Source organism: Calypte anna, chromosome 21 (assembly GCF_003957555.1).
Source record: "Calypte anna isolate BGI_N300 chromosome 21, bCalAnn1_v1.p, whole genome shotgun sequence".
In the NCBI taxonomy this organism is placed as follows: Eukaryota; Metazoa; Chordata; class Aves; order Apodiformes; family Trochilidae; genus Calypte; species Calypte anna.
The window spans coordinates 3,880,282-3,907,335 of NC_044266.1; the positions used below are offsets into that span (position 1 = coordinate 3,880,282).

The following is a 27,054-nucleotide window of genomic DNA, read 5'->3' on the forward strand; positions in this document are numbered from 1 at the left end:
TCAGCAAGCAATGAATAGACAAGAAGTTACCGTGCACCTTTCTCTCTGCTGCTGCCATTCTGTTTTTAATTCATCTCTTGTCAGTTGTGTATCAGCTGTGTGCAAGATGACTCCAGTGGCACAAAGCAGAAAATAAGACACCTGAAAATCTCAGTTACTGGGGTTTATACACTGTACTACATCTAATTTCAAGCTTACAGTACACAAGACATCAGGCCTCATTTTCCCTAGCATGTTTTTTTGAACACCTTTGGCAAATTAAAAAAAAATTACAATGATGACTCTGAGTCTTTCCTACTCTGCTGTGGAAAGTAGAGGAACTGAGCCCTCTGCTTTGTAAGTTCTCATTTTGGCTGATGCAATGCAACCTTAGGCACACACTTCATTTTAACTATTTGTTTGTGTGCTCGGGCAGCTGAGTGGCTACAATACATTACCAGGGTACACAGAAACCCCCTGAAACCAGGACAGCCAAAACATCCATACACATTCCTCCTTATCAATTTGACTGCTTAACTTATGGAAAACCATGCCTAAGTTAGGATCCTAAAGCGTAAAAGCAGAGCAGGGAGGCAGAATATACTCTGAAATTGGACATGATGTTGGTGTTTTGCGCACTTTGTATTAAAAATTAAATTACCTCAAGAAAAAAAAAACCATGAAGCTGAAAAAGACAAGACAGCTTTGAAACAAACTAGATAGCCATGCTGGCATCCCATATTATCCCAAATGACAATAACTGTTCCCACTAACAACAATCAACAGACACATTTTGCTTGCAGGCAAAACCTGGCTGCTGTAGTGTAGCTTGGTTTTATTTATGTCCACAAATATTTCAAAAAAATTACAAAATACTCAAATGGAGAGAACACAGAAGTCACGATTTCTGGGCTTCTACTCTGTTTACACTGTGTTATCCCATGGCAAACTACTCATATATACATTAAGCTTCAAGATATATATAAATGTAGCAGTCAGAATGTACACTCTGCTTTAACGGTGCAGTGAAACAAGCTCAACCATGACGACACAGAACAAGAGAGACGTTTCAAAAACATTAAAGCAAAATTAAAAAATAAACTTTCAAAACAGAGATTTCTTAACGAAAGTTGAAAGGTCTGGGTTGTTTTAACAGGGCATTGAACACCAAGATGGCTTCAAAAACCACTGCATGTAAAGTTGTAGTTAATCATTGGTCTAAAATGGAAGAATTTCAGTGCTTGTTTGCTGAATGCTTTTCTGAGAGGGAGGGGGGGGAAAGAGAGAGGAGAAAAAAAAGAAAGATTAATTAATAGCTTTTGAACAGACTGCAAAATTCAGCTGAAAAATAAAATACAGACCAAGAGAGAAGCATGGGACACAATTAGCTTTTTTTATCTTAAGATGACCTATACCTAAAAAAAACAGCAAAAGAAAAGGATCAGAAGAAATGGCTGAAGTGGCTGACAGCTCCCAAATTCCACATGGTAGAATCAGGGAGGGGAGGTTTAAATGAAATGTGCCTAATCAGACCTTTTAAGTAAACTGAGGCACTCTCTCTGCTGAGCAGACTGATCTTACTAGCTACCTGACAGTTACCAGAAGTAAAGAAGTTACTCAGAAGAAAACTGTTTCACCTGATCACTGCAGAAAGTGACTTGAAGGTATTGACTGAAGACTTTGCCATCCTCAGTTCTAGACTGACCTGATGGTTTCCCAATCTCAGAAACACTAGCTGCTCTTCCTAATACCTTCACAGAGTTCAAATACAGCAGCTGGAACCGATTAAATGCTAATGCAGTTTTTTAGCATTGAGAAATCTGGAATGGAGGACAGAAAAAAAAGGAAGATAAACATCAGATGAAATAGTCCTCTCTTCCCTGTACACTCGTCTAAAGTGGGCCTATAATAATATTCCAATGTGTATTTTTAATTGGAAAATGGATGTTACTAACCATGCAACAGTCATCTTTTGGCATGGCCACTGTTTTGAGACCTGAGAGGCAGCGGAAGCACCGCGCATGCCGTGCCTTCCATCAGAATGTATGATTAACTACAAGTTTATCAGACATGGCTCAGTACAGTCCTATGACACAACCATCACACTGAACAGTCTACAACAGCAGAGAGAGAGCACTCATGAGATGAGAGAGAGAGAGAGAGAGAACGGGGAGAAATTTATGCACCATCAGAAAAAATGGCCAGCAGATTCAGATGTCCGTTGGTTGCATCACCCTCTGCTCTGGCAAAGAAAACCCATGGCAAAACAGTGAAAAACTAAAATTCTGCCTAGGCAGTAATCAGAGTTGTCTCCAGAATAATGCTCACTGGCCTTCTGTGTATTCCTCTCCTTTTACCATCCCCATGGGAAGTAGCCAACAGGAGTTTTTCTGCATGGACCTGTTGTGTTGGGAGTCAGTAAATGTTACTGTCCATATATCTGGTTAATCCCAAAGCAGTAAGTTCCTGAGATACAGAACACTGGTGGCAATTAAAAAGTTTTTCCTTACAAAAACCAAAACTAAAACAGTCCAAGAGAAATACATACTGGTCTTTGCAAAAAAACTTGAAGAACACAGAGTTGCCTGTCCACTTTTCTTAAGAATGTATCAAACCTAAGAGGCCAGAAAGAGCATGTCCTCCAAAAATATGCACATGCATACAAAATTCTGGCTGCACTAGTCTGAGCCATGGACATTTTTAAAAAGGTACTTTAGAACAGGTTAATTCTTTGAACTTTTGCCTAAAATCTAAAACCAATGTAGTTAAAGATTAAAAGTTTCAAAAGGTAATAGGAAAGAAGTGTATTATAGTCACATTGAACACGAACCCTTGAAGTAGGCATCAAAAGGGTAAGCTGGTTCCAAGGGACACCTGTACTGCTGAGAAACCCAACTCAACAGAAATAATCTACAGAACAGAGAGATGCAACATGAACAACAAAATAAAACCAAACAACCAAACCAAAAAACCAAGAACAGAGAAACAGTCATTTGCAACATTATCCCTGTGACTCCCTTTAATGCTTATTTTGTTGATATCAAACCAAATGTCAAGCTTTTACCCTTTTGAAATTACTGATACCCATTATTCCCTTTAATTAAAGGGATAATTATATATATATATTTTATTAAAAAATCAACTCTGTATTCTGTCAATACCAGGTAGGAATTCACAATTTGTGATGTTACTGAAAATCAAGATAAACGTTTCTGGGGTTTTGTTTTGTTTCTTCCCTCTACCCAAAAAAAGTTATTTACAGACTTAAAAAGCCATGCTGCAGAACTGAGCTCTCTTTAAAATTATGAAGATTTCCTACAATGTATTAAAATAAAAGTAGATTTTTATTATTATAGCACTTGGATTCAGAGCTTGTTATGCCACCTACTTGCAATCCTTGTTCTTTTTAAAATAGCTATAGATGCATTGAGTGTCTCTTCACGCACAGTGACTCGTGTTGTGAACCTGATTCTAGCACCTACTCAAAACAAACTAGTAAGAAAGAAAGAAAAACAAACCCAAAAAAAGCAAGATTGCAGGAAGTTCTCTGAATATTCCACACAGTCCTGTATTTTCAATAGGCTTCTGAATACGTTGTCATGCAGGGAGACCCACACCAGTCTTGAGAAATCTTCTCTACAAATGAACACTATGCTGATAAGTCTCTACTTGTTGGGTGGTTGTTTCCATTTTAAATATATAAAGAAATCTTTATAAGATATTCTTTTCCTTTTGTAGCTCTTATTGTATGTAAAAATGTTCCACTCCTTCCCAAGGACTGGGGTTTCCATAGCCAGCATTACAAATAAATAATTTATTACAACTGTTTGTCGCCTTCTTTCTTCAGTCGACTGCAAGAGAAAGAAAACTCATTTTAACACAACGAAGGAGGTGGCACTTCAGAGACTGCTTCCTTCCTCCTAACCTCACCCCTGTGTCCTGAAGGGAACAGAGGTTGCCACAGGACTTGGGAGCCTTCAGCACAAAAGCAGGAGCCATTGTAGCAGCCGTGGTAACACTCCCCCGTGGGAGGAAGGGATGACCTTTTGCTACTCCAGTGTTCCTTAAACATGAACAAGATCACCAGTGCCAGCTCATCCAGCTGCAGCTTTATCTCCAGCTACAGATATTGACAGTCAGCTTCAGGCAGCCTGGCTGACCCCCAGCATGAGGCCGGCAGGCAATTTCGGACAGCTGAAGCAAGGACTGAAACAGAGTAAAGCAGCACAAGAGGTGTTTAACATGCTGCTGCCTGTATAGCCTTGCCACACACAGAGATGAGGAATGACCCTTGCTAGGTGCTGGTGGCTTTTTCTTCTTAGCTGATGTATTGTCAGTGGCACTGCCAAACAGCAAGGAAGGGGGTGTCATATAGGGTAGGCCACGAAGAGAACCACTCACTTACCAACACTATACAGCATTCTGGGGAGAAAGAACTCGTGGGATTTGTCAGCTGGTAGTACCCATAGTACTCACACATTTCCTGTTATCCTTAACAGGATTTAATTTCTTAAGATTTCTTACGATCTTAAGATTTTCTTAAGATTTCTTAAGACTGAATGAATTCCTATCGTCTTCTCATACAGAAAGCTTTTACCCACCTTCCCTGACTGTTCTCAAGGAAGAAAGATGTGAAAGCAGCAATCATGGGATCACACAAAAAAACCCACAAGTGTTTCTGCAATGTAAGATGTAACTGATCTCCATCCTGTGCGAGTAATTTCGACCTAGATTCCACTCTGCCCAATCACCTATGCCCAAATTAGGTCCCAGTACAGCTTCACCATCTTTCATAACTGTTATCAAGACAGTAACTTGGCAACCAGTAAGAAAGGCAGTAATTCAGAGGAAAACAGATGGAAAGATGAAAGAAGCTGTAGCACCTGCAAGTTTCCAACAGCCTTCATTGTGTTTCTCACCTGTAATAATCTTCCTGACTTGGTAGATGACCACCATGCATGTGAGGATGCCCGTGCAACCACTGCTGCTCCATTGCTAGTCTTTGCAGCTCTGCTGACTGGGCATGCATGGCCTGCAGTTGGTGGGCTGCTGACATAGGAGGTGGAATGGCACCAGGCAGATCTCGTGGATAAGGAGTACCTAAGAGAGAGTTGCCCATTTTTAGACACTTGTTTGCTCTAAGGTCTGCACAAAGCTGAAGTTTTTTAATTTTTTTAAACAAACCAACCTTTGGCTGTTACTTAAGTTACAGCTTGACTGCCAACTCCCCTCCCTTGAAATGCTAAGACCCAAAAAAAAAGATGATGGTTCAGCTCATGAACCAACCTCAGCAAAGGATCATTAAATGCTCTCACCAAAGACGGGATGTCGGAGCATTTCATGCTCATGAGGTGGCTGACCTAGCAATGGGTTGGGGATGGTCCCAGGTGGGTAGGGAAAACGTGCCAAATGGGGTCCAGCTGCTAAAGGATCCACCAGCGGGTGAACAGGTCCTGCTGAACCTTTGAAAGAAGACAGAAAAAAATAATCAACTGCTTTGGGAAGCACCACTCAGCCTTGGGAGATCAAAAACCCTATTAGAATTGAGCTGGATCAGCATTTGGCCTAACTGGCATGTAGTTCCAGAAGCTTATCTTCAAGTGACATCTGCTTATCAGTCTTAATTGTTCAAGCAACAACCCAGGGCTTTTGATTGCTACATTAAAAAGAAATTCTCTTAAACAGCTGGGGAAGAAAACCTCTTGTTTCTACTTCCCCTCTGCACTCTGCACACATGAAATGGAAGGGTCCCTGGTATTATTCAGTACAGAAGCATTTAAACATCCTTCTGCCTTTACATCCTTCTGCGGCATCCAAGATCAAAGCCAAATTACTCTGCAAATACAGGTAAGAGACCTGACACTGAATTGACTTGGCCTTGTCTGCACCAGTCTCTCACTAGGCTGCAAATGAGAATGTTCTAGCCATGTTTTTATCTGGAATGAGTAATTAGGGAGTATCTAGGCTTACTTGGAACAGAGGTCATGACTTACCTGACCACAAAATCCTTGTACAGACACCATCTGTGACAAATTTCTTCTGCTATCAGTGGAATATGCAAACCTGCCTCAAACTGAACCAGTCTGTAATTTGCAGTCAGTCTCAACCAAAGCCCACAGCACACAGCTAAAGCTGATAATCACTGCTATTATCTCTTCCCTGTAACCCCTGCTCCTTAACAAGCTCAGCCAGGCCCTGCTGATTTCCTTGCTATACAATTTGGCTTCTGTAACAACACTCAAATTCCTTCCAAACTCCAAAAAACAGACAACCCTACTACTTCTAATGCATATTGCTCCAAGGCAAAGTATGCTATAATTACTTGCACAAACACTACACTTGTAGCCAGCTGCACTAGAAACTGTACTTAAAGTACTCGGACACTTTTTTTTCTACTTAGCAGCTACTGCACCTGGTGCCTTGCTTGCTATGTTCTCTCTAGTCTGCCACCAAAAATGAAAAAGATTCTTAGTGCGTCATCTTCCAGACTCCAGAATTCTAGAGGAATAATCATGTACATTGCTTTAGAAATGAGCAGGGTATGGATTAACTTTTGAGATTATTAAATACTTAAAAAAAAAAAAATTTCCACACATACGAATATGCAGTAGCTACAAAGATGCCAACCCATAAATTTGCATGGTTCTATATTAGAACTGTGACAGAGTATTTCAGCTCAAACAAAGCCAGATGGTTAGCATGTCAAATGGCTAAAAAGATGGAAAGCTTCCTCTCTTGAGTTTTTTTCCAGTTTCTATATGGAAACACCACCTATGGCTCCTCTCCAGCTATAGTCATTATACACAGCACCAGCTTTAGCAGTGCTCCCAACTCCATGACATCTCTTCTAGTGATGACGACTTCACCCAGTGGAGTCTCCACCTGCACACACCAGACACCACTGTAAGGTGGTGCTCTGAGACTTCAATACTTAAAAAAAACAGAAACACCACAAAACCAATAAACCAGCAAAGCTTTCACAGTGCCAGTCACCATGAAGATCACTGTTACTATCACTTATTTTATCGCTCGCTGTTCGTAGTCCACCCACCCAAGAAAAAGTCATTGTTAGACACCACTGGTCCATCCTCCCCCAAGAAACCATTGTTTGCATTTCGGGTTTCACAACCTTAGACAGTCCAAAAGTCTCATCACCTACAAGTAAACTGGGATTTTGCTGCTTTAACCAATATCCCAGCTCTGCCTGTTTCGGCTGGGCTGGTGCTACCAGCTCAGCAGAGAGATTCCCTGAGGAACCTCCCAGATCTACTTCCCCTGGGCTCACCTTGATGTAAGGGATCCTGCTGATGTAGGTGTAAATGTGAGTGGATGTGTGAATGTTGGTGATGGTGAGGAGTGACATTGAACATCTGGAGCCGTGCCAAGGGGTCGTTTGTCAGTGATGCCATCCGCTCCGCGTGTATCCTCTCCGCAGCCAGTCTGTCGGGGTAGCTCATTTCAGGCCGTAGCTGTGGCCCTGCCAGTGCAAGTCTCTCTCTTTCCAAGGGGTTCAAACCCGGATGGAAGGAAGCAAACGGGTGAGGTCCCGCTGTCGGGGGAATAGTCAGTGCACCGTGCCTGGCAAAATGCTCCATGGGGTTAGTAGCTGGGTGCAGCGCATCCAGCTCTGGGGGCTTCACCTCAAAGCCAGGTTTCATCCTCTCTCTCAACTCCCTCTCCCGGATTTCTCGCTCACGGATCTCCCGTTCCCGCAGCTCTCGCTCCCGAATGGTGGGATCCACGTTATAGAGGCCGGGCATGTGGTAGGCCAGAAGTGGATCCGTGGGGTTCAGGGGGACAAAGAAGGGATGGTTACGGTTTGTTGGTGACATGACGTGAGGACGGGCGTATTCACTCAGCGTTCGTAAAGCAGGTGTGTCGGGACCGATGTAAGGTGGGACAGCAGCGATGGTTGTTGGTGGAGGTTCAAATGAAGGTCTCATATGTGCTGGCCCACTGAGCTGAGACTCTCCAAGGCGGCCTTCATGGGAGGAGCTGGATACCTTCTGCTGCACAGAAAGGGGAGGGAGGGGAGGGAAGAGAATTTTAGTTCAACACATTTGGCTTAAAAACACAGCAGACACAAATTTCCCTTCCTCCGCTTCAATCTTTACAGGGAGGTAAGTTCAGCCTGCTCAGTCTCACAATTCTGTCCTCCAGCGTGGTTTGGGGAATACTGTCTATTTTATAGGTCAGAAGATAACTACCCTGTGAAGCAGCCTCAAAGTTACACTAACAGCTTTGCCATTAGTAGAGCAGCAAGTGGTTGGCAGTTTTCACAGCCATGGGCAACAGCTGGCTGGTACATGTCGCTACAGACTACCATTCCTGCTTGCAGTGTGCTCTTCCTCTCCACACTTGACTGCTATCCTAAAACTCATCTCCACGATGTGCAACACAGCAAACTGCACTCCTTTCACATCAGGACTTTGCATCTCCCTGGAGTTTGCATCTACCCATAAAAACAAATTTAAAAAGCCTTCAGATTCTTTATTTCAGCAGACAGTACTCTTGTGCCTGCACAGTAGAAGGTACACAAAGGCGTTCACTGTCTTTTCCACTGCAAGTAAACATTAATACTTGTTATCCCCAGTTACACTGGCTTCCCACACATCAGGAACAGACCAGGAGTGGAAACTTTATTTCCCTTTAAGAGGAGAAAGTCACAGGCAGGCCAGGAGGTGCTCGCTCTGGGTGCCTTTCACTTAATACACCATGCTCCTGCATTCCCAAATACCTGCTTGCAAATGCATTCAAGTGCTTCTTGGGATTTGCCCTCCGTAGTCACCACCCAGGTCAGATCCAGCCACCCCTGCTCCCCTGAGCCACTCTTAGCTACCAATAAACCTACCGCAGCTCTTTCTGCCTCTCTTTCACGCTCTCGCTCCCTCTCTCTTTCCTTCTCTTTTTCTTTTTCTCTTTCCCTCTCTTCTCTGGCTTTCTGCTCGGCTTCTCTTTTGGCTTTTTCAATGGCCTCTTCTCTCTTCTTGGCCAGTTTTGATCCTGCCAGAGGCATGAAGTATAAGTCTGCTCTTGAGCAGGAATTGTAGCCACGGTCCAGGTGCTTATAGAACCTGAAAGAAACAGAACAGAAGGAGTGTTAGCACTGGGAAAGATGCAGGAGTGTGAGGTTTAAGAGCTTTATGTCCAAAAAAGAAACAGAAAAGTATCATTCTACATTTACACAACAGCACCACCTCCTTCCCTGAAAACCATGATAAAATTAATTGTATCACATCAAATTAATTGTACCACAGACAAACAAAGTATAAAACCCGTCTCTCACAATTACAAACTGTAATGCCCTCTCTGAATATGCTGGGTGAAACAGCACATTTCTAGAAAAACAGAGGGAAATCATGCTAGAAAGAGAGGCTGACAAGATGCACATGTAAAATACACTCAGCTCCCCCAGGAGCTTATTTCTCAGCTTTTGGGAGTGCCCCGCTACACATTAAACCAGAGCACATTGAAGAAGCACTTCTGACAACCTCCATACCTGGCTGATTGACTAGCATGACTTGGTGTATCCACCACAGTAGGTTCTGGTGATGGACTTCTGGGTGGAGGGGGAGGGCTTTCTGGTTCCTCAGTTTCATCTGGGACTTCTTCTTTGATTTGAATAGGTGGTAGCGTGCAGGCTGTCACCACTGGCACGTTTCCACTAGAAGCTGCTGACGTGGAGATGGAAGTCTGAAGTGGGATGCCAGGCACAGTGGGTGGTGTGGAAGTGGAGGGGCAAGAAGGAGGGGTGATGGAAGGTGGACCTCCTGGGACAAATGGATGCTGAGAAAAGGTGGGCTGGGAGGATACCTGATGGAGTCCGGATGGGGGGTGATTAGCAGGTGGGGGAAGGCTCTGATTCTGTGTCAGCACGGGAGGCTGGGCTTGTGAAGACTGCAATGGTTGGCTTTGAGGCATCAGCTGCAAAGGAGGAGGGTGTGCAGATGGAGGGTGATGAGTTGAGAGGGAGCTCAGAGGTTTTAAAGCAGGTGGCGGAGGCAGGTTGGAGTTCATTGAGAATGGAGATGGGCCAGAAAGATGAGGAGGGTGCTTGTGGGATGGAGCAGTGGGGAGCTGAGGGATTGGGGTAGTAGGAGGAGGTTTGATATGAGGCATGGCCATGGGAGCAGGGGGCAGGGGCTGCTCCCGGGGGGGCTGAGCCTGCTGCAGCGAGGTTGCAGTTGGCAGGACAGGCTGTGAGACCTGGAGAGAGGAGTGAGAATGAGATGGTGCTTGTGTCTGAAGGGGAACCTGAGACTGAGATGACTGAGTGGGGAGGGAAAAGGGCTGGGAAGGTACAGGGTGAGGCAGGAGGGGCTGAGCCTGCAGGCTGTGAGGGGCAGGCTGGGCCTGGCTGTGGAGGGGAGGCTGGGAGTGGGCCTGGGAGGAGGCAGGGGCTGGCTGGCTCTGAGACACACTCAGAGGCTGCAGCGGTGGGTGGGGGGATGGGAGCCTCTGAGGGTGCAAGGCAGGGGCCTGCTGGATGTGGGAATGAGGAGGTGGTGGGGCAGGGGCCTGGGGCTGGCTGGAGGGCTGGGATGCTGACGGTGAGACCTGTGGTGGAGCTGCAGTAGCACTGGACACCGCTGGCAGCGATGCTGGTAACTGGGCTGAGACTGGTGGTGTTGGAGGAGGAGCCTGGCCAGAGCCATTCTGTGCCTGAAGGACTTGGGGCTGTGCCTGCAGCACTTGCTGTTGAGCAGAGGAATCTGAGTCACTTTCATTGTCTTGAGGGCTCGGGATGCTGGGTGAGGTGCTCCGGTTATCCTGGTCAATGTCCTTGGGGTCACTGCTCCCTTCATCATTGACACTGCGGCTGTCGGAGCTCTCCCCTTCGCCCTCACCCTCTGAGGGAGAGTTTGGCCTGCTGATCTCCTGCAGAGAGGGAAGGAATCTCACTGCATGAGAACATTGCACAAAGAACCTTTCCAGCACACCACATGATGCAAACTCTTACACGTGGTGTGCAAACACAAGAGCAAGAATCACCCCTTCAACCTCACAGGACTTAAACCAGCCCAGGCAACACAAATATCATAAAAGAAGGGGCAAAGACAATGAAGCCAGGCTCTTTTTGAGCTGAGAAGACATCCTGAAAGCATTTGATACCATTAAATTTAGAGTACTCCAGTGGTGGTCTTCAAACTTGCCACAGGAGAAGAAAAACAAATTTTAATTAAAAATATTTGGAGCACGGGGTGGAAAATTATTCACATACACTCCTACACAGTTATTACTGATATTAAAAAAGACTTCTGGACTTACCCACTGCTTTTCAACAGAAGGAACACATTATAAAGGTGGTTGCTTTCCAGCCACAGCTTTAAGTTAGAATTTGCTGTGGCTTAAATCAATTTCATGTCTTTGGTTTGTTACTGGGTTTGCACCTCCTCCCACTCTCAAACCAGTCTCCTAAGAAAAAATATTCCTCTGTGGGACTCACTTGAGTTTTGGATTTTTTGGCATTGGACCTGTCTGGTTCCTCTGTGTCAGAAGCTGCCTTTTCCCGCTGCCTCTTGGAGTTCTTGAGAGGAGAAGATGCCTCTTCCTTTATTTTCTGCCACAAAACATGTAGAACACAACAGTTACCAGTGATGTAAATGCAAAAGTAAATTAAGCATATGCCAGTGCTATTTAATGCAAATAAATAAGAAGGGTCCCTATGGAGTACACTCTTCTAAAAGAGACCAACACCAGTTGTTGACAGAAGATGGAGCAAGCATTTCTGCAGTAGACAGGTCCATGAAAAGTCTCTTTCTAACACATGGAAATCTTGCTTTACTCCTGATATTCTGAGAGGGATATTTTTATATCCCCTCAAACATAGGGCTAGCAGTGAGTAGCTATTACCAGATTACTACCTTCTTTTATGGCCTTGGAAAGCTTTATACACCACATAATTACCTAACCTAACTTCAAGTTTTGCTTAGTTCAGTTTTATCATGTGAAAACTTGCTCCATACTCCAGTTTTCAGTTTTTTGGGTTTCTTTTTTAATTATGTATTTTTAACCTGCTACTTTTCAATTTACAGTGCTTAATGGCAAGCTTTCCCACTTCATCTGGCTTGCTTTCTTTAATAGTTTCTTTGAAAGGCACTTATTAGAAACAGACTAAACCGTCAGCTTGCTCTGAAAAATTATGTAAATATACATACAGAAAACCAGTAACAGAAGTAGCCTCAATTACTACATATTCATATTCCTTTGTAAACAAAGATTAAGTACTGCTTAAAAAAAATCCCCCAAACTGTCTACTTGTCTCAAATACAGCATTTCTGATCTGTATTACTTCTTTATACTACTTTAATGCCTACATTTGCATCTGAAATTGAAGGATTAATTTATCATAAGAGCAGTAAGGTTATGTGAGGATACTGTAATGGTTATCACTACACATCCTTACATGCAAGCACAAAGCATCAGTCAAGATGCACCATCACATTTTTTTTGCTTATGCAAACAAGTAGGAATTTCTAGGTCACCAAGAGATTCCCTGGGCCTTCCAGAATCTGCATCTCATTTATCTGCCTGAAGAGGCCACTGATGTCCAGTCCTAACACACACACACACACAAAGAAGAATGGAAAAATTTTACCTTGGTAGACTTCTTCACTGAATCTGCTTTGCTGTCATTGCTGGAGGTGCTGGCAGCACTGGGGGAGTTGCGGCCACTGGAACGGATGTCTTCATTGATAGGGGAGGCTCTACCATCAGGGCTGGCTGGCTGCTTTTTACGACCACTACGTAGTGTAGACATCTATTTGGTGAAGAGAAATACAAGTTCATCAAAGTCAGCATTTGTCCAAACTTGTCATTTTGGTCTGCTTTACAATAGAGGAATGGATGGAGTGCTCCTGTACAGAGTTTGAGAAATGAAATTTTCTTGAAAACTCATCCGGACTTCAAGGCAAAAGGAGGCAAGTCTTTAATTTCTCTACTCAAAACCATCAAGTGCTAGTGATTTTGTTTATTACTATCTGCTAGAAACAATATTAGAAAGATGCTCCAAAGCTGCTGCTGTTTGCATGCTGAATTTTCTTTGTGAAACACAGGCACTCACATTTTTAAGTGTGCAAACACTCAGAGTGACTGAGGTGATTAAAATAAAGGCTCTCTCTTGGCATTCAAGCAGTCAAGACCAGTTTCTAAAACCACGGTTTCAATGTGTTCCTGCTTTGCAATAAGGAATCCCAGTCAAGTGTATTTCAATCATTGAATCTGTTTCCCTCACAGGTTTTTGGATGATTGACTACCATAAAACAATGAAGCCAACCTTACCTGACAGTGCAGCCTCACAAGATATTTAGAAGCAATTATCATACCATCATGATCAGAAAGATAGAGAGGGACGGGTAAGGAAAACAAATCTATCTGCTGCATCTGCCCTTCTGATGACAGCCCACTGCCACCCACTAAACATAGAAATATCAAGCTTGACTAGAACTTGCCAAAGAAAGCTTCAACCTCAGCAAATCTCAGGCTTGCACACACAAATACAGCAGCAGACAAACAAGGTGGAGGAAGAGTCGTTTTCGAAGCCTGACCACCTTTTTCCTTGACAACACCTCCTCTTTACAGAAGAAACTGCAATGTAAGTGTTCAGCCTACCGAGCCTCGACTCCGCCTTGTCCTCATGCTATGCTTTCCACTAAGTCCATCATCTTCCTCTTTGACAGGCTTAAACATAAAGGGGGGTGGGTCTACAGGCTTCTCAATGGGTGGCAGCTCTCCGTATTTTTTGAAGTGAATGCGGCAATCAGTGCACAGTAAAATGTTCTCTCGACCACCGTGGTGCCAGTCCTTGGAAGCTTGGGGCAGAAAAAGCAACAGCTCAAAATACACAATACAACAGATATTCAAAACAAACACATTACATTATTTAAAAAAGCACACCACAACTAGAGAAAACAGCTGCTTTTCTATGAGCAACGAAGCTCCAAGAAATTCTTGGAAAATTCTGTCCTGTTCCAGGCTTAGTCTGTGTTCCAGTGCATATCTTCAATTTTCAATTTACATAATATTTGCTTACTTAAGCAATCACAGCTTTGAAAACAAAGAAAGAAGCCTTATCTGCTCTACCTGGGAGCTAACAGGCAGCTATTCTCCAAAGCTGTGGTTTCTTCAAGAGAAGTGAGCTATGACCTTCTTATTTCCTTCCCTTTCCATGCCATGCACATGCCCAAACATCAGACAACTTTCAGGAACACCTACAAGAACCCAGGGCTTCTGTAGAAGAGATCTGATGCAGCATAAAGTTTTGGGCATGACAGTCAAAGGCCAATATTGCTTTGTTGTATCACAAACTGATCTTATATACTGAATTCTGTAGACTTTTGCCTGTATAGGTGTCTGCCTCTCAGAGGATTCTCCTTTGTCACTGCAACATTAATTTCCAACGACAACGCATGATTAACTCTGCTAGGAATGCTGTGTACTTCAGCTGATTCAAGCCCACAATTTTTTGAACAGCTGTACATGAACACACACTGCTCTTGCTTGGATGAACCCACACTGAACAGGCAGGAGCAGCAAGGAGAGGAACAGAGCAATGACTCAGGTGCGTACTGGTTGTGAAGCAGTGGCGACAGGCGTAGCCCTTCAGTTCCTGTTCACTGTCCTCACTGTCAAAGTCATCTTCACTGGCTGAGCTCAAATCCACTGAAGGAAGAAAAAACAAGGGAAGAAGAGGAAAAGAGAAATGAAAAACTCAGCAGGATTTTACACTTCCTCCCACTTGGCTGAAATAACCATTAACAATAATAAATCTCACACAAATATCGTGGCTTCCTACAGCCACCTTGCCTTGCAAACCATTGTTTCTATTTTGCAAACTAAGCAGGGCCAGACCTCACCAGTGTACAGACTGAAGGAGGATTCCAGGAATGCACCAAGTGATACAATTCACAAAACCTTTAATTCAGTATGCAGTACTCTTCCAATTAAGTTGCCATTCAAATACTGACTGTGCTTGGTTAGAGGCTCTTTTCCAGAAGTACCATTTTCCAAGAGGAAGGAGCTTTCTCTCTTGAACCTGGTCAAGTAAGTCAAATATTCTATACTTAATCCTACTTTACTAGATTCCATGGACAGATACTGTGGTGACATTTCTGGGTCTTATTTTGTTAAAGACAGACCTCATCTTCTAAACCAGATTGTAACTGAGCTGTTACACTCCATTAGACAGTAACTACATTTAACCTAAGAGCTAAATGTGTTTTGTGGGTGGAAGAAACAATGCTTACATACAATGTACCTGTTTGAAAAACATGTTGTGATTCTTCTGCAGGAGGTACTACAAGGATACTACCAGCTTTCCAATCCTTACCACAAGCCTCCTTCAGAGTTTTAACCCATGGCAAACTTACATTTCAAGAATGTCACATTTAGAAGATAGAGAAAATATAAAGGGTTCCCACCCTTTGGGGCAAACAGTATACACCAAAGAAGCTGATTACATGGCTGTGAGCTAAAAAGCACCATGTAAACCACTGAAAATCAGCAGACATCACCAAAACTTTATCTTATCTCATCTTCTAAAACAACTCATCCTTTCTTTTTGAGAGCACTGCATTTTTCCAGCACCATCACTACCAATTCACATCGTAATAGGTCTGTAATTTGTCACAAGCAGAAAGCCCTGAGGCTTCTTTTGTTCACATCTTTAATTAGAAGATAAGTCCTTGATCCAATGCTGTTTTTCTAAAGGTTCCAAGAGGATATTTTGTAACACATGCAGGTTAGAGAGAGGGAGGAATTCTAGAGTATTTGCCATTAACATTTATCAACTCATCAACTCATTACCCTTCAAATTAACACAGGGTCCCCCATTTAATACCAGTAGCTGCTACTGCTACCCTAATGTCTACAATAATTCTTGCAGGTGTTTAAACTGTGACTGAAAAATTGACACCAAGATAGAACTTGCTCTTACTAAACTGATTTTATTTTCATCCTTCAGTTTGATCCATATGGATTGGTCCTTCCAGCCTCATGTGCTCAAAAGTGCTGAATATCTTGGATCAAGCTGTAGATTCAAGATCCTAAATACTTGTGCACACAGAAATCAGCAGTAAATCCCATTAATTTCAGCCAGGAGAAGCTAACAGCCCTTTCTTACTACCTCACCAACACCCTCTCCAGAATTCTCCATCCCTCCTGCTCACCACATCCCCTACCTGTTCTTTATTAACAGGTCTGCCAGTTCCTGCCTTCCACACAGTCCCTTTTCCTTAGAAGGCCCGTGAGATGTGCTGGGTTCATTCCATAGAAAGAACTGAAGTTACAGGGCAACATAAACCTTTACATAAGGATAAAAGTTTATATACCCATACAGGCATCATTAATCAGAACCCTTTGGAATGCAATGCATTTCACTGCTTTGGGTAATCATTCTTGTTTAGACATTTCTGCTCTGGTCAAGGCCAATGTCCTTCCACGATGCATTAAAATCCAGTAGTGCTGACTGCAGCACTCAGTGTGAGATCCAGAAGGTGTGGGTCACCCAGTATGGATGAAGGAGATGTCCTTCCAGTGGGATGAAGGACTTCCTTTTTTTTTGTGTTTTCTAATTCCCATTACTGTAATAAGCCCGGAGAAAACACAACACAAAAACAAGCAAAGAGTAGGGAAATGCAGTAGCAGGGTAAGGTTTCCATCCTTACAGGATGCTTTTATGTTTAAGAACTGCACAAAGCACTTGGTGATCAAAGATGCCTACCACATTCCAGCATAATGGTATAGGAACAGGAGAGGGCAACAGCCTGAACTCCATTTCCCTGCTTCATTCACTCGAAGGTACAGCACCATTACATTACTGTTGCTCCCTGCATCTAAACAAAGATAAATGCATTGCTTTTAGCTTCCACTTACAGAATTCACTGGAGGGGGGCCTGGAGGGAGTGTTGACTGGAGTGGAAGCGGTTCGAGTTTTAATTCTCCGAAACACAGCCTGTCTCCGATGCCTACGGTGGGCTCGAGAACTTGCTGCTTCAGGGGTTTTCTTCCAATAGTAATAGAAGGTGATTAGTTCTCCCTGCAAATACAGAAGGAGTATGTTAGAGGGGCATGCAAAGCTGACTTGCCAGCCTTTTTTCCTCCCTTTTGCTCTCTGTATGCGCACATGTGTATTTTTGTAGGAAGCTTTGTGATGTATTTCAGCCAGACAAAAGAATTCTTCAGACAGGAAGAAAAACTCCATTTTTTTTTTTTTTCGGTTGTTCACTTCTGTAAGGGAGGAACAGAAGTAAATAAACACCCTCTCATTCATCTCCTCCTCCACTAGAAGAGGACAGGGAAGTCTACATCCAGCTTCTGAGTGCTGCTGGTCCCAGCAGTTGGGAAGAAGGTGCCCTTGTCTTGCTGGCAGCATCCTGGGGACACCTCTGCACAGCTCAGGAGGCACCACATCCAGAGAGGTACCACCTTTCAGTGAGTTGTCAGAACAAATAACTGAGACTTGCTAAGAATACCCTGGTGTTTACAGAAAAAAGAGACACTGCCATTTTGTCAACCTACAGTCTTGCACACAGCTATTTTTAAATATCCCTCTTTAAGATGCTGAAAGTTAGAATCAAAATGTGTTCAGCAAGGAGTCTACAGCCAACTCAACCCAACTATAGTAAATTGTGTTTTAATTTGAATATATATGCCTACATCTAAATTAATTGAGCAGTTAAAAGAGCACACCTAGAGAAATGAGTGATAATTTTACAGCATAATGCATCTGGCTTACATTCAAAAAAGTGGAGCAGCTGCCATTCAAACTAGCGGATGTAATGCTGCACTGAGGAGCAGCATGTGGTTTTAATCTCTCCTCTCTTACTTTGAAACCTCATCATTTCCTGGTGACTTGTCTGCCTCTGAGGGAAAAGGTGTTGTTTCTTTCAAGTCGTAAGAGAAAAACAGCAAAGTTCTAACCAGCTCCTTGAAAAAAATCAACATCAGAACAAACATACCTGAATTGCCCACAAAAAGGGTTTCTTTGAACTACATTTTATGTGATCAAATAACCTAACCTCAGCCTGCTCCCTCCCTGGGGAAATCCTGCAGCCTCTTCAGGGCAGATCACTCGCCTCAACTCTAATAAGGACACACCCTTAATCCAAACTCTCCCAAGGGCCTCAAAAAGGCAATTACAGCCATAACCAACATCTGTACCATCCAAACACTCCAATGACAAAAGGAGGATGTTGTTCTAGACATTTAAGACACTTCAGGATTTTACCAAAGCCTAATGCAAAAACAGAAACACGAGAGGAAAAAAAAATAGAAAAACCCCAAAACAACCCACAAGCACAACTTGGAGTTCTGGCAACAGAGAGAAGAGAGGCATTTTAGATCTGCATTGCTATAGCCTGGGACTGATGCTACTGAACTCCACCAGAGACCTGAACAACATTCACACCAGCCTGTACACAGAGAAATATTGGGTGAGGAGGAAGAAGGAACAGGTGAGGAAAACAAATCCTTACCTACAATTGTAGATTCTGAAGAACAAGAGCCCCGCTAAAAAAATCTTCAAATATGCTACTGCTCTTTCCTCAAGAAAATCTAAAACTAAAATGGGAGCAGGCTGGCAATGAGCATTCAAGCTATGTCAAATCTGGGAAGAACAGAGAGTTCTGACACCCAGCACTGCTCCTGCATGTTCAACTGTACGTGTTTGCTTTAGAAATACCATTTACTTGGAGTCCATTAAGCAGGCTCAAAGTCCACCTGGCACAACTTGAGGATACAACCTGTGCCAGGAGGCAGATGAAGCTCTGCAGAAAAGCTTATACAATGCTTTTCACAGGTAGAAAGTCTCTGGCAAATGGAACTTGCTACATTTTACCTATAAATTCATGTATACAGAATCTGAGGTGTCAGCACTGAGGAGCAAGTCAGTAAATTTCATGTCAATGAATCTAATGTGTCCTGTGACATACGGCAACAGCAGAGTCCAACCCAATCTGTTTCTCTTCCCATCACAGGATAGGAAATGAGAACCTATTTGTCCTCTATTTACAAATCAGCTTAACAACTTACATAAACAATACCTCATAACCCAAACTTTTCAAAAAGAAAGGGTGTTTTATTTCTAAAACCCCACTACCTTCATGAGCATAATGTCCGTCCCCCCCTTCACAAAACTGCTGTCACAACTTCACGCAGATAAAGATGAAATAGAAGGTTTTGCATAACTTTCACCCCATCTACAAAATCTGGATATACTAAAAGACCAAAGAATATTCTGTGTTCTGAATTTGTCAGACTGCACAGCTCCGTGACTCAGTAAATGACTCAACTTTCTGACAGAGATGAAGAAGCAGAGAGGAAGCACACACAGAGAACGTTCATGTTCTTTGGATACACAGGGCTTAGACACGTCCTACACTGAAAAAATTCCGTGCCACATCTTATTAGCTGCCTGGCTATCTAATATTATATTGTCTACCTAAAGGATTAAATGCTGGAGTGGAGGGGGACTGGAAGGATTAAAGGCAGCAAACTGCTGACTGCACGGGTGGCAGAGGCTTGAGCACAAAGGAGTAAGTCAGGAAAGCTTTGGTCCTACAGCCAGGGAGTGAAAACAGCTTCCAGCTTCACTGCAATTCAAGTCAAATGAACTTTAATCAAACATGCATAGTGTGTGCTGCTAGAAACCCATGGCACATAAATTCAGGGAACAAAAGCTGTTGCAGAAATCAATAGCCTACTGAAACATTAACACAGGCACGCATTGATCAAAAGACCCTTTTACAAGAGGCAGCCTTGCAAATTAGCTGCTGGTTTTGCTTGCAAGCAAACAGGAAAGCATAAACGGGGCTGACATGAATGGCCTGTAATGATCATTTTGTTCCTGGCCATCTCACCTCAGCCCACCACAAGGTCTCGCAGTCAACACATCTCCAGCTCTGCTGGAACTGCCGGCAGCTGATGAACTGTGGCAGGCGGCTGCTGGCACAGGGCGAGGGCTGACAGCAGCTGCTCTGGATCTGCTTTTCTGGGTAGCAGGTCTATACCCAGGGGAACAGCTCTAACATAACAACCTGCAAAATACACCCTGTGTCCCCTCTGAAGCTGTTCTGTGCCAGGAACTGGGTATTGCAGGCAACACACAAATCACATGAGATAAAGGAGACTGAACCCTCCTTTCATGACATCATTGTACTTGTTCAAATTAAGGGTGACATCCTCCTCACTTCCCAACTTCAGAGATAAATTAAGGACGGAGTGAGACCACTGAAACAACTTCTGCCTATGGTGAGATCTCTGGCTGATGATGAAAAGAGAAACTCCAGGCTTACAAGCCAGTCCAGGCAGGGCTGAACCTGATGCTTCCAAGAAGGACCTTCCTCACCACTCCAGCTCAGTGGTCTGAGGTGCAGGGACCATCTGAAGTCAGGAGAACACTATCCCCTTTTGCAACATGCACCATCCAAGTGTTTCTGGCACCCTCTTCTCCTCCCTGCACTAGATCAGTCCCTCAAGGAACAGCTTTTTCCATCGGTGCGGGGAGATTTCATTTCTTTCCCAGTCTTCCTTGTTGACAGTAACAGCCTCACCCCACTCACCACCACCTCTCTCCTGCAATTGAAACTCCATTTTTCCACATTAACATCTGATTAACTGTCCCAACCAATAAATCAAATCAGAAGAATTGTTCAGGCTTATAATGTCACCTTTTCTCAAAAACACCGACTGAAGTTTTACAAGACACAGGGACTAGGTTCTTCACCAAAAAACAGGGTTCAGCTTCCACCAGTTTTAAAATTTTAAAATACATCCAGCACTCAACTCCTCAAATCTCTTGCCTTCTTCTGCCAAGGCCATTTCACCCCATGTTGTGGGTACACTGGAATAAAAAGTCACCCTTCATCTCCTTTTAGCTCTGTTCTAGGGATTATTTTTAAAGCGAAAGGAATGGTTCAGATCCACTGCCACAGGAGTAGCAGTTGCAGTTCAGCTTTGGAAGCTGAGCTGTGCCCAACAGCCCACAACCTCCCTAACCCAGACCACTCCATCCTGCACAGCACAGACCAACATTTATCAGATAAATGCCTTGGCATCTGGCACCTTCCTCTTAACCTCTCCCACCCTTTTTAACCACTGCTCCTATCCATATTTTTTTGCAGCTCAATCTCCAAGCCCCATCACCAGGGCAGGCTTTCCTAACTCTTCCAAACCCTTGACAAGCCAAGAGCAGCACCAGTAAGTGCTGGTATCCTGGTTCCTCACTTCTTATCTGTAGTTTTCAAATGTAAAGTACACAATACAAGCTCTGCCTCATGTTTGTGTTTAGTCTTGCCCTAGGTAAACACAGGATTAAGTCTGCGGATGCATTTCTGGATTTGAGAGGTTTTGACAGCAGAGCTTGCAGCAGAAGCTGCTCCTGTGGAAGTCAATCACACAAACACATCAGCTTACCTTCAAGTATCTATTATGGTGTAACAGAGTGAGCACACATAATAATTGCTGTTTAATTTCCCCAGAGCCCAGCTCTGCCAGGGAAAAAAAAAAAAACTGGTGGAGGAGGGGAAGAGCTTTACAGCAATTACACAGAAAAGGTAAATGACAACTCTCTTCACTGGCTATAAACCAGTCGTGGCAGAGCAGAGAGGAACAGATCATCCAGCTGGGGTTTTAATGAATTCACAATCTTTCTGGAATGCATCAAGATTTTATTAAGTCAACTCAATTTAGCTAAAGCTCCCTATTACTGAAGCCCTGTGGTAAAACCACTGTCTCCAGTGCCTCCAACTTCCCTGAATCCCCTGACTTTACCAGTCCTGGTTACAACATCTGCATGCCAAGGGACAGCTGGGGAGCAAGGAGCCAGCAAGTGGAGAGCATGCAGGGTTCTCTCTTCTTCTGAGCAGAGACTCAGGCAGAACATCTCCAGCTCTTGTCCTGGTCTAAACAAGACTGAAATTGAAAACATGAAGCAAGGAAGAGATAAAACAGCTCTGTGCAGCCCACAGGACCTGAGCACAGGCATTTTTACCATTTCAAGCTTGGTCTTTGTGGCTCTGCCAGCTCTGACAAATAGGTTTACATATGTTCTAATTAAGCAGTAAGTCTCAGCAGCTTGCTTAATAGCACTGATTAATGTCCACCTTGGGTGCACTGGAATACTGCATAATCTGAAGAATTACTGAAATTTTAAGAGATGCTTTTAAAAACCAAGCAATATTTTAGTAACATTACTAAAAAACAAAAAACCAAAACCAACCAACCAAAATAACCCCCACATTAAATATCAGGGAGTGCTCTCTAGGGAGAACCCTGCAGGTCTCTCAGTTCTCTAACATATTTTCAAAGTACAGGCATTTTATCCAGCAATTCCTCTAGCCACTTATTATCTTTTGCAGCCTTCTCTCCCTGGTCTCTGCTAAGAACTCTACCTACAATTACAAGAGAAGACTGACTGTCCTAATGCTCTGTGTTTCCTTGTTTTGCCAGTAAGGATTCATTTTTTTATTTGAAAACCCAGGCAAAAGAGGCTGCCCAAGTGGGGATCAAAAGAGGAGATTGGGATATAGGGAGCCCACTCCATCTCCTTGGGTTTTTATGCTGTCAATTCGTGCCCTGCTACATGAATAGTGTCAGAATTTCTTGGGAACCCAGCTGAGGCTCCATCTGGATTTTCTGGATTTTCGTGTTGTTGGGGGAAAAGCCTGCAATCAGATACAGCTTTATGCTTTATAATTCTCTCTGCTAGATGAGCACAGATCAGAGGAAGAGTGAGCTTTTATATCCTACAAATTATGGGTTTGTCCAGATAGGTGACACAGGCCAAGCTCACAACAGGTCACTACAGAACCATGTCACCCCAACAGTGCTGGAACCTGAAAATTTTACTCTAAAGGTTCCTCAGGTAGCAAAGAGAATAAACTCATTTTATTTTTTCCAGTTACTTAAACACAGAGATGATTTTTGTAACTGTCCCAAGAGAGTGTATTTACCCTCATTCCCAAATAATAACAATAACACCACCAAAACCATCACGAGTGAGTGTGAACTAAACTCAGCTCTTAGAACAAAATTATGCCTGGGAACTGGAAGTGGCAAGAGACACAAAGTAATGGAATCCCTGTGAGGAAACAGGCAGTGAACTGGAACTGCAAAGTGGGGAGAAAATAGGAAAAAATATGTAACAGAGGATGTAAATAATGTCTTACTTGAAACAAGCATTTATCTGTGGCAAAACAGTAACACTCAACCAGTGTACAGCATCTTCCATTTGAGGACAAAGCCAATGAAGTATCTACAAATTCAGTCTCAGCACATTCTTTTCAGGTTTCATAGGGTATAGAAACAAAGGGACAGAAGATTCATACATTGGCCAAGATCAGTACTGTGTGAGAAGTACAACTGCACTCATTAACCTCAAACTGTGTCAGGAGTTCCACCAGTGGCAGGCCCTAAAACTCCTTTGGAATTTAAGCCCAGGCCTATTGGACAGGCTCATCCATCCTTCTTAAGCACAGCACTGGGTGGCTATCCCTCAACAGCTCAGCTTTCCTTTTGCCTTCAATACAAGCTGATTTTTTTTCTTCCAATTGGATGTTCTTGTTCCACTCCTACCTCTTGATAGCACGGTTGTAGCAAACCAGAGAAATCCCAGTGTTATTGTCCAAAAACTGAAAAAAAACCACCAATAACACAGCTCTGTACCACATCTAACTCTCAATTTTCATGTAGCTCTTTTGCTAAAACTTTTCCTGGGTCTGTAAGGCTGCATATAGAGTTAGGAAATAAGATACTCAGTGCATGATGGAACATACCCTTGCTATCTGCTCCATGCAAACAATTCTTCTCCATTTTTCATTTTTAGGGATTTCAGTACCACTTGAAACAGTTCTGCAAAAACAAATGCAGAACAAACTAACACATCCTTTTATGCCTCAGCTACAGTTAAAAGCTGCTGACCCCCTCTCCAGCTTTACCTCATGCCAGAACAAAAAAAAAAGCTTTTGTAATTAAAGCTTCTTCCTCCAGAGACTCCTCTTTGTTAATCAACAGAGTTCCTAATCCCCACAGACTGTTGGCTGCATCCATTATTAATTATTAGAGCCTATCTTTAATAGTGTCACTTACCGTTCTTTGGGACTTCATAACCACCAGGTATGCCCCACAGTGCTCTCTCTGGCACTTATCAATTAAGAGGTTATCAAAACAGTGAAAAAGTCAGGACCCTGCTTGCTGTTAGACACAGTTCTCAGGGTTTTCTTTTCCATACATGTAAAATCATAGAATGGTTTGGATTGGAAGGGACCTTAAAGATCACCTAGCTCCAACCTCCATGAATGAGCAGGGACACCTTCAACTAGACCACATTGCTCAAGGCCCTGATATATACTGATAATTTCTATTCAATATTCTATATTCTAGCTCCCCTTACCAATTTATATTACCAAATTCCTGAGGTTCGATCCTGATTTGCATGGCCACTTTTAACTCCCAACCATTCAGCTTTTTTCTTTCCCCCTCTTTGTTGAGCCTCTTGCCCATGCTGCAGCACAGAGGGAGTTTCCCAGCCCAGCAGAGCCCAGTTCAGCACTGGTGGGATGTGTTCACCAGGTACAGAGCACCAACTGCTCCACACAGACAGAGCCTGGAGAATGTAACTTAGCTTCTGGGGAGCCTGGGCATCTCCCTATCAAGGCTTCAGGCTGGCACACACTGCAGGTTCCTTCCAACCTGGTTATTCTCCCCGGCAAAAGCAAATATTCCCTTTTCCCTTACATCCTAATGCCCAAAGCACTAACCCTACCAAAAGGCAAATGGGCCAGGTGAATTAAGCACAACGTAGTTCTGAACAACAAAGATGAAATGCTCCTGCAAAGATGGGAGAAGTTCCTGTTTTCTTGAGCCAGCAACTTTTTCATTCCATTTTACAACCCACATCAAAGTCCTGGGGCTTGCAGCTGTTTCACACAACAGCTTTCACTGCCAGCCTCTTGTGAACTACAACTTCTCAATTATGGAGCTCACACACCAGGACAAAAAGCATGGGATAAATATCCAGATAAATTAAAGGCAGACAGAAAAGCTTTCAGAGCACAGCTCACCACTGCCTGCACTGGATCCCCCCTCACATACATTTTTCCATCAATTCTGTCGACATCAAAAATTCAGCAACACAAAGCAAGAAACAGATTTTCTCAACGAAGGTGCCAAGCACTGAAACAACGTCCCTTTAGCTGCGCTTTCCTTTTGTACCAGCACAATAATTAAGGTTTTTTGTTGCATATTGCTAAGAGTTCAGGTGTGGAACAAACCCCCTTTACACTGCCACTGGCTGCATCCCAAGGATCCCTTTCTCGGTGCCTATAATCCATCCCATTTTCTCTGCTGAAAGCAAAGGTATCGGGTAGTGGTTCGGATGGGTGTGTATGTAAGAGAGAAGCAAGCCATAAAGCAGCTAAAACCATCACTCTCCACCCTGTAAACATTTTTCTATTTATCTGCCTTTCATTACATGCACAATCTTATTATCTGCGAACACCCTGAAAGCGACAGCCGTCAGGGTCACCCTATAAAATATACATTGCAATGTTACATGGAATGACTGAAGCGAGGAGAAAAATGAAAGATGGGAGGAGTGGAATACTGCAGGATGTTTGAAAGGGATCATCAGTTATATCTATGCATTTCCTGAGGTGATAATGGAATGACAGTGGCTGGGGGGAAATCCATTTTTGAGCTGGGGAAAGGACAGTTAAGAAAAAAAAGGTTTTGTACTGGCAGGATGTAATGGCTGCCAGAAAATGAAAAAGGTTTTTTTAACCAGAGCACTTCCTATTGTATGGATTTGATATGGGGGCTGAAAATTGTATCAAGTACAATCAGCTATTCAAACCAAGCAAAAAATATTGACAGTCTTGTGTGATTTCATCCCCAACTAGACTATTTTCTGTTGTGGCTTGCATGTCAACCTTAATTAATTTAAATGAAAGATTAATTTGTGTATGTGCAGGCATGTGTAGAAAGTGACATTCCAAACACAAGGACAGCAGCATTTTCTATTTCCATCATTTTCATTTAAACACAGTATTAAAATGTAATTCTGCTATTCAGCAGATAACTCAATCTTCCTGGATTTCAGGAAGGTATACACATCCTAGCTTCTTTTTTAATTCTGTACAACTGATATTAGGTTTGCAATTATTACAGAAGTTTTTAGGAAATATTCTTGATTATTGCAAAATGACAGTTTTACCAACAGAATCAAGCTATACTTAACAAAACATTTCCCATGTTATAATTTTTAGCTTTATCTGTTCTGTCAGCTGACTACTTCGCAGCAATAATGCAAGTTGGTATTTAAAACAAACCAATCCCAGTTAATTGTCACTTAGAATCAATACTCTGCACTACTGCAACACCCAGTGGATGCCTCAGGCTGACTGAAGTGCCACTGACACAACTGAGGGGATGACACAAAACACTGACTTTGAACTCATCAGAACTGGAAAGGTTTTATCTCACTAGAATATTGGGGAGGGGCAATAAAATAACCCCCACACATTCACACTCCTCATTAGCAACAAGAGACACCCATGACATAGCTCAGCAAATTCCCCTTCTGCTCAGCTGGAAATTCACACCCTGATAAGCTGGGTGACAGTTTACTGATCTGAAAAGTGTTTCAAATGCTTAAGTGCACTTAGGCACTTTGCAATTCCAAGTTCCTGACTCAACCCACCTGAGAAGCCCCTGGAGTCTCTAACATGTAAAAGAAGTTTCTAGCAATCTTCCCAGCTCAGGTTTAAGAGTTTTCCAGTAGCCCAGGACTGGACAAGGGTTTCCTGCTGAACCAATTGCATTATTCAACACTTCTGGGGCACCTTGCAGAGTCTGGAAAAAAGTTCCAATTCCCAAATCCCCACAGCTTCTCTGTAATACTCAAATGTGTAAATCTTAAGACATTTCATGGGCCACTGAGGACTGTTCATTATAGCTGGCACTTCTCTTTGTTTCCTTGTATGAAACTCTCTCATGCTTTCTCCAGGTTAAGGTAGAATAAATTATATTGCCAGGTTTCAAAACAAATCCAATCCTTGCCATATTCTATTATTGGAATCT

General features: G+C 43.1%; 1 protein-coding gene across 4 annotated transcripts in view; it reads right to left on the reverse strand.

Moving 5' to 3' along the window:
- Positions 1 to 776: 776 nt before the first annotated feature.
- RERE (arginine-glutamic acid dipeptide repeats) overlaps positions 777 to 27,054 on the reverse strand; it is a 201,214-nt gene continuing 174,936 nt past the window's right edge. For 3 of the 4 annotated variants that reach the window (XM_030463519.1, XM_030463521.1, XM_030463522.1), the window contains 11 exons: positions 16,852 to 17,014; positions 14,548 to 14,640; positions 13,591 to 13,790; positions 12,578 to 12,739; positions 11,426 to 11,539; positions 9,479 to 10,857; positions 8,831 to 9,053; positions 7,265 to 7,988; positions 5,295 to 5,441; positions 4,899 to 5,079; positions 777 to 3,830 (listed from right to left, as the gene is read on the reverse strand). In XM_030463519.1, coding sequence (XP_030319379.1) covers positions 3,797 to 3,830; positions 4,899 to 5,079; positions 5,295 to 5,441; positions 7,265 to 7,988; positions 8,831 to 9,053; positions 9,479 to 10,857; positions 11,426 to 11,539; positions 12,578 to 12,739; positions 13,591 to 13,790; positions 14,548 to 14,640; positions 16,852 to 17,014 — 3,420 coding nt within the window. In that variant the 3' untranslated portion in view covers positions 777 to 3,796. The remainder of the gene's footprint in view (positions 3,831 to 4,898; positions 5,080 to 5,294; positions 5,442 to 7,264; positions 7,989 to 8,830; positions 9,054 to 9,478; positions 10,858 to 11,425; positions 11,540 to 12,577; positions 12,740 to 13,590; positions 13,791 to 14,547; positions 14,641 to 16,851; positions 17,015 to 27,054) is intronic. The other variant, XM_030463520.1, reaches the window with a different exon arrangement.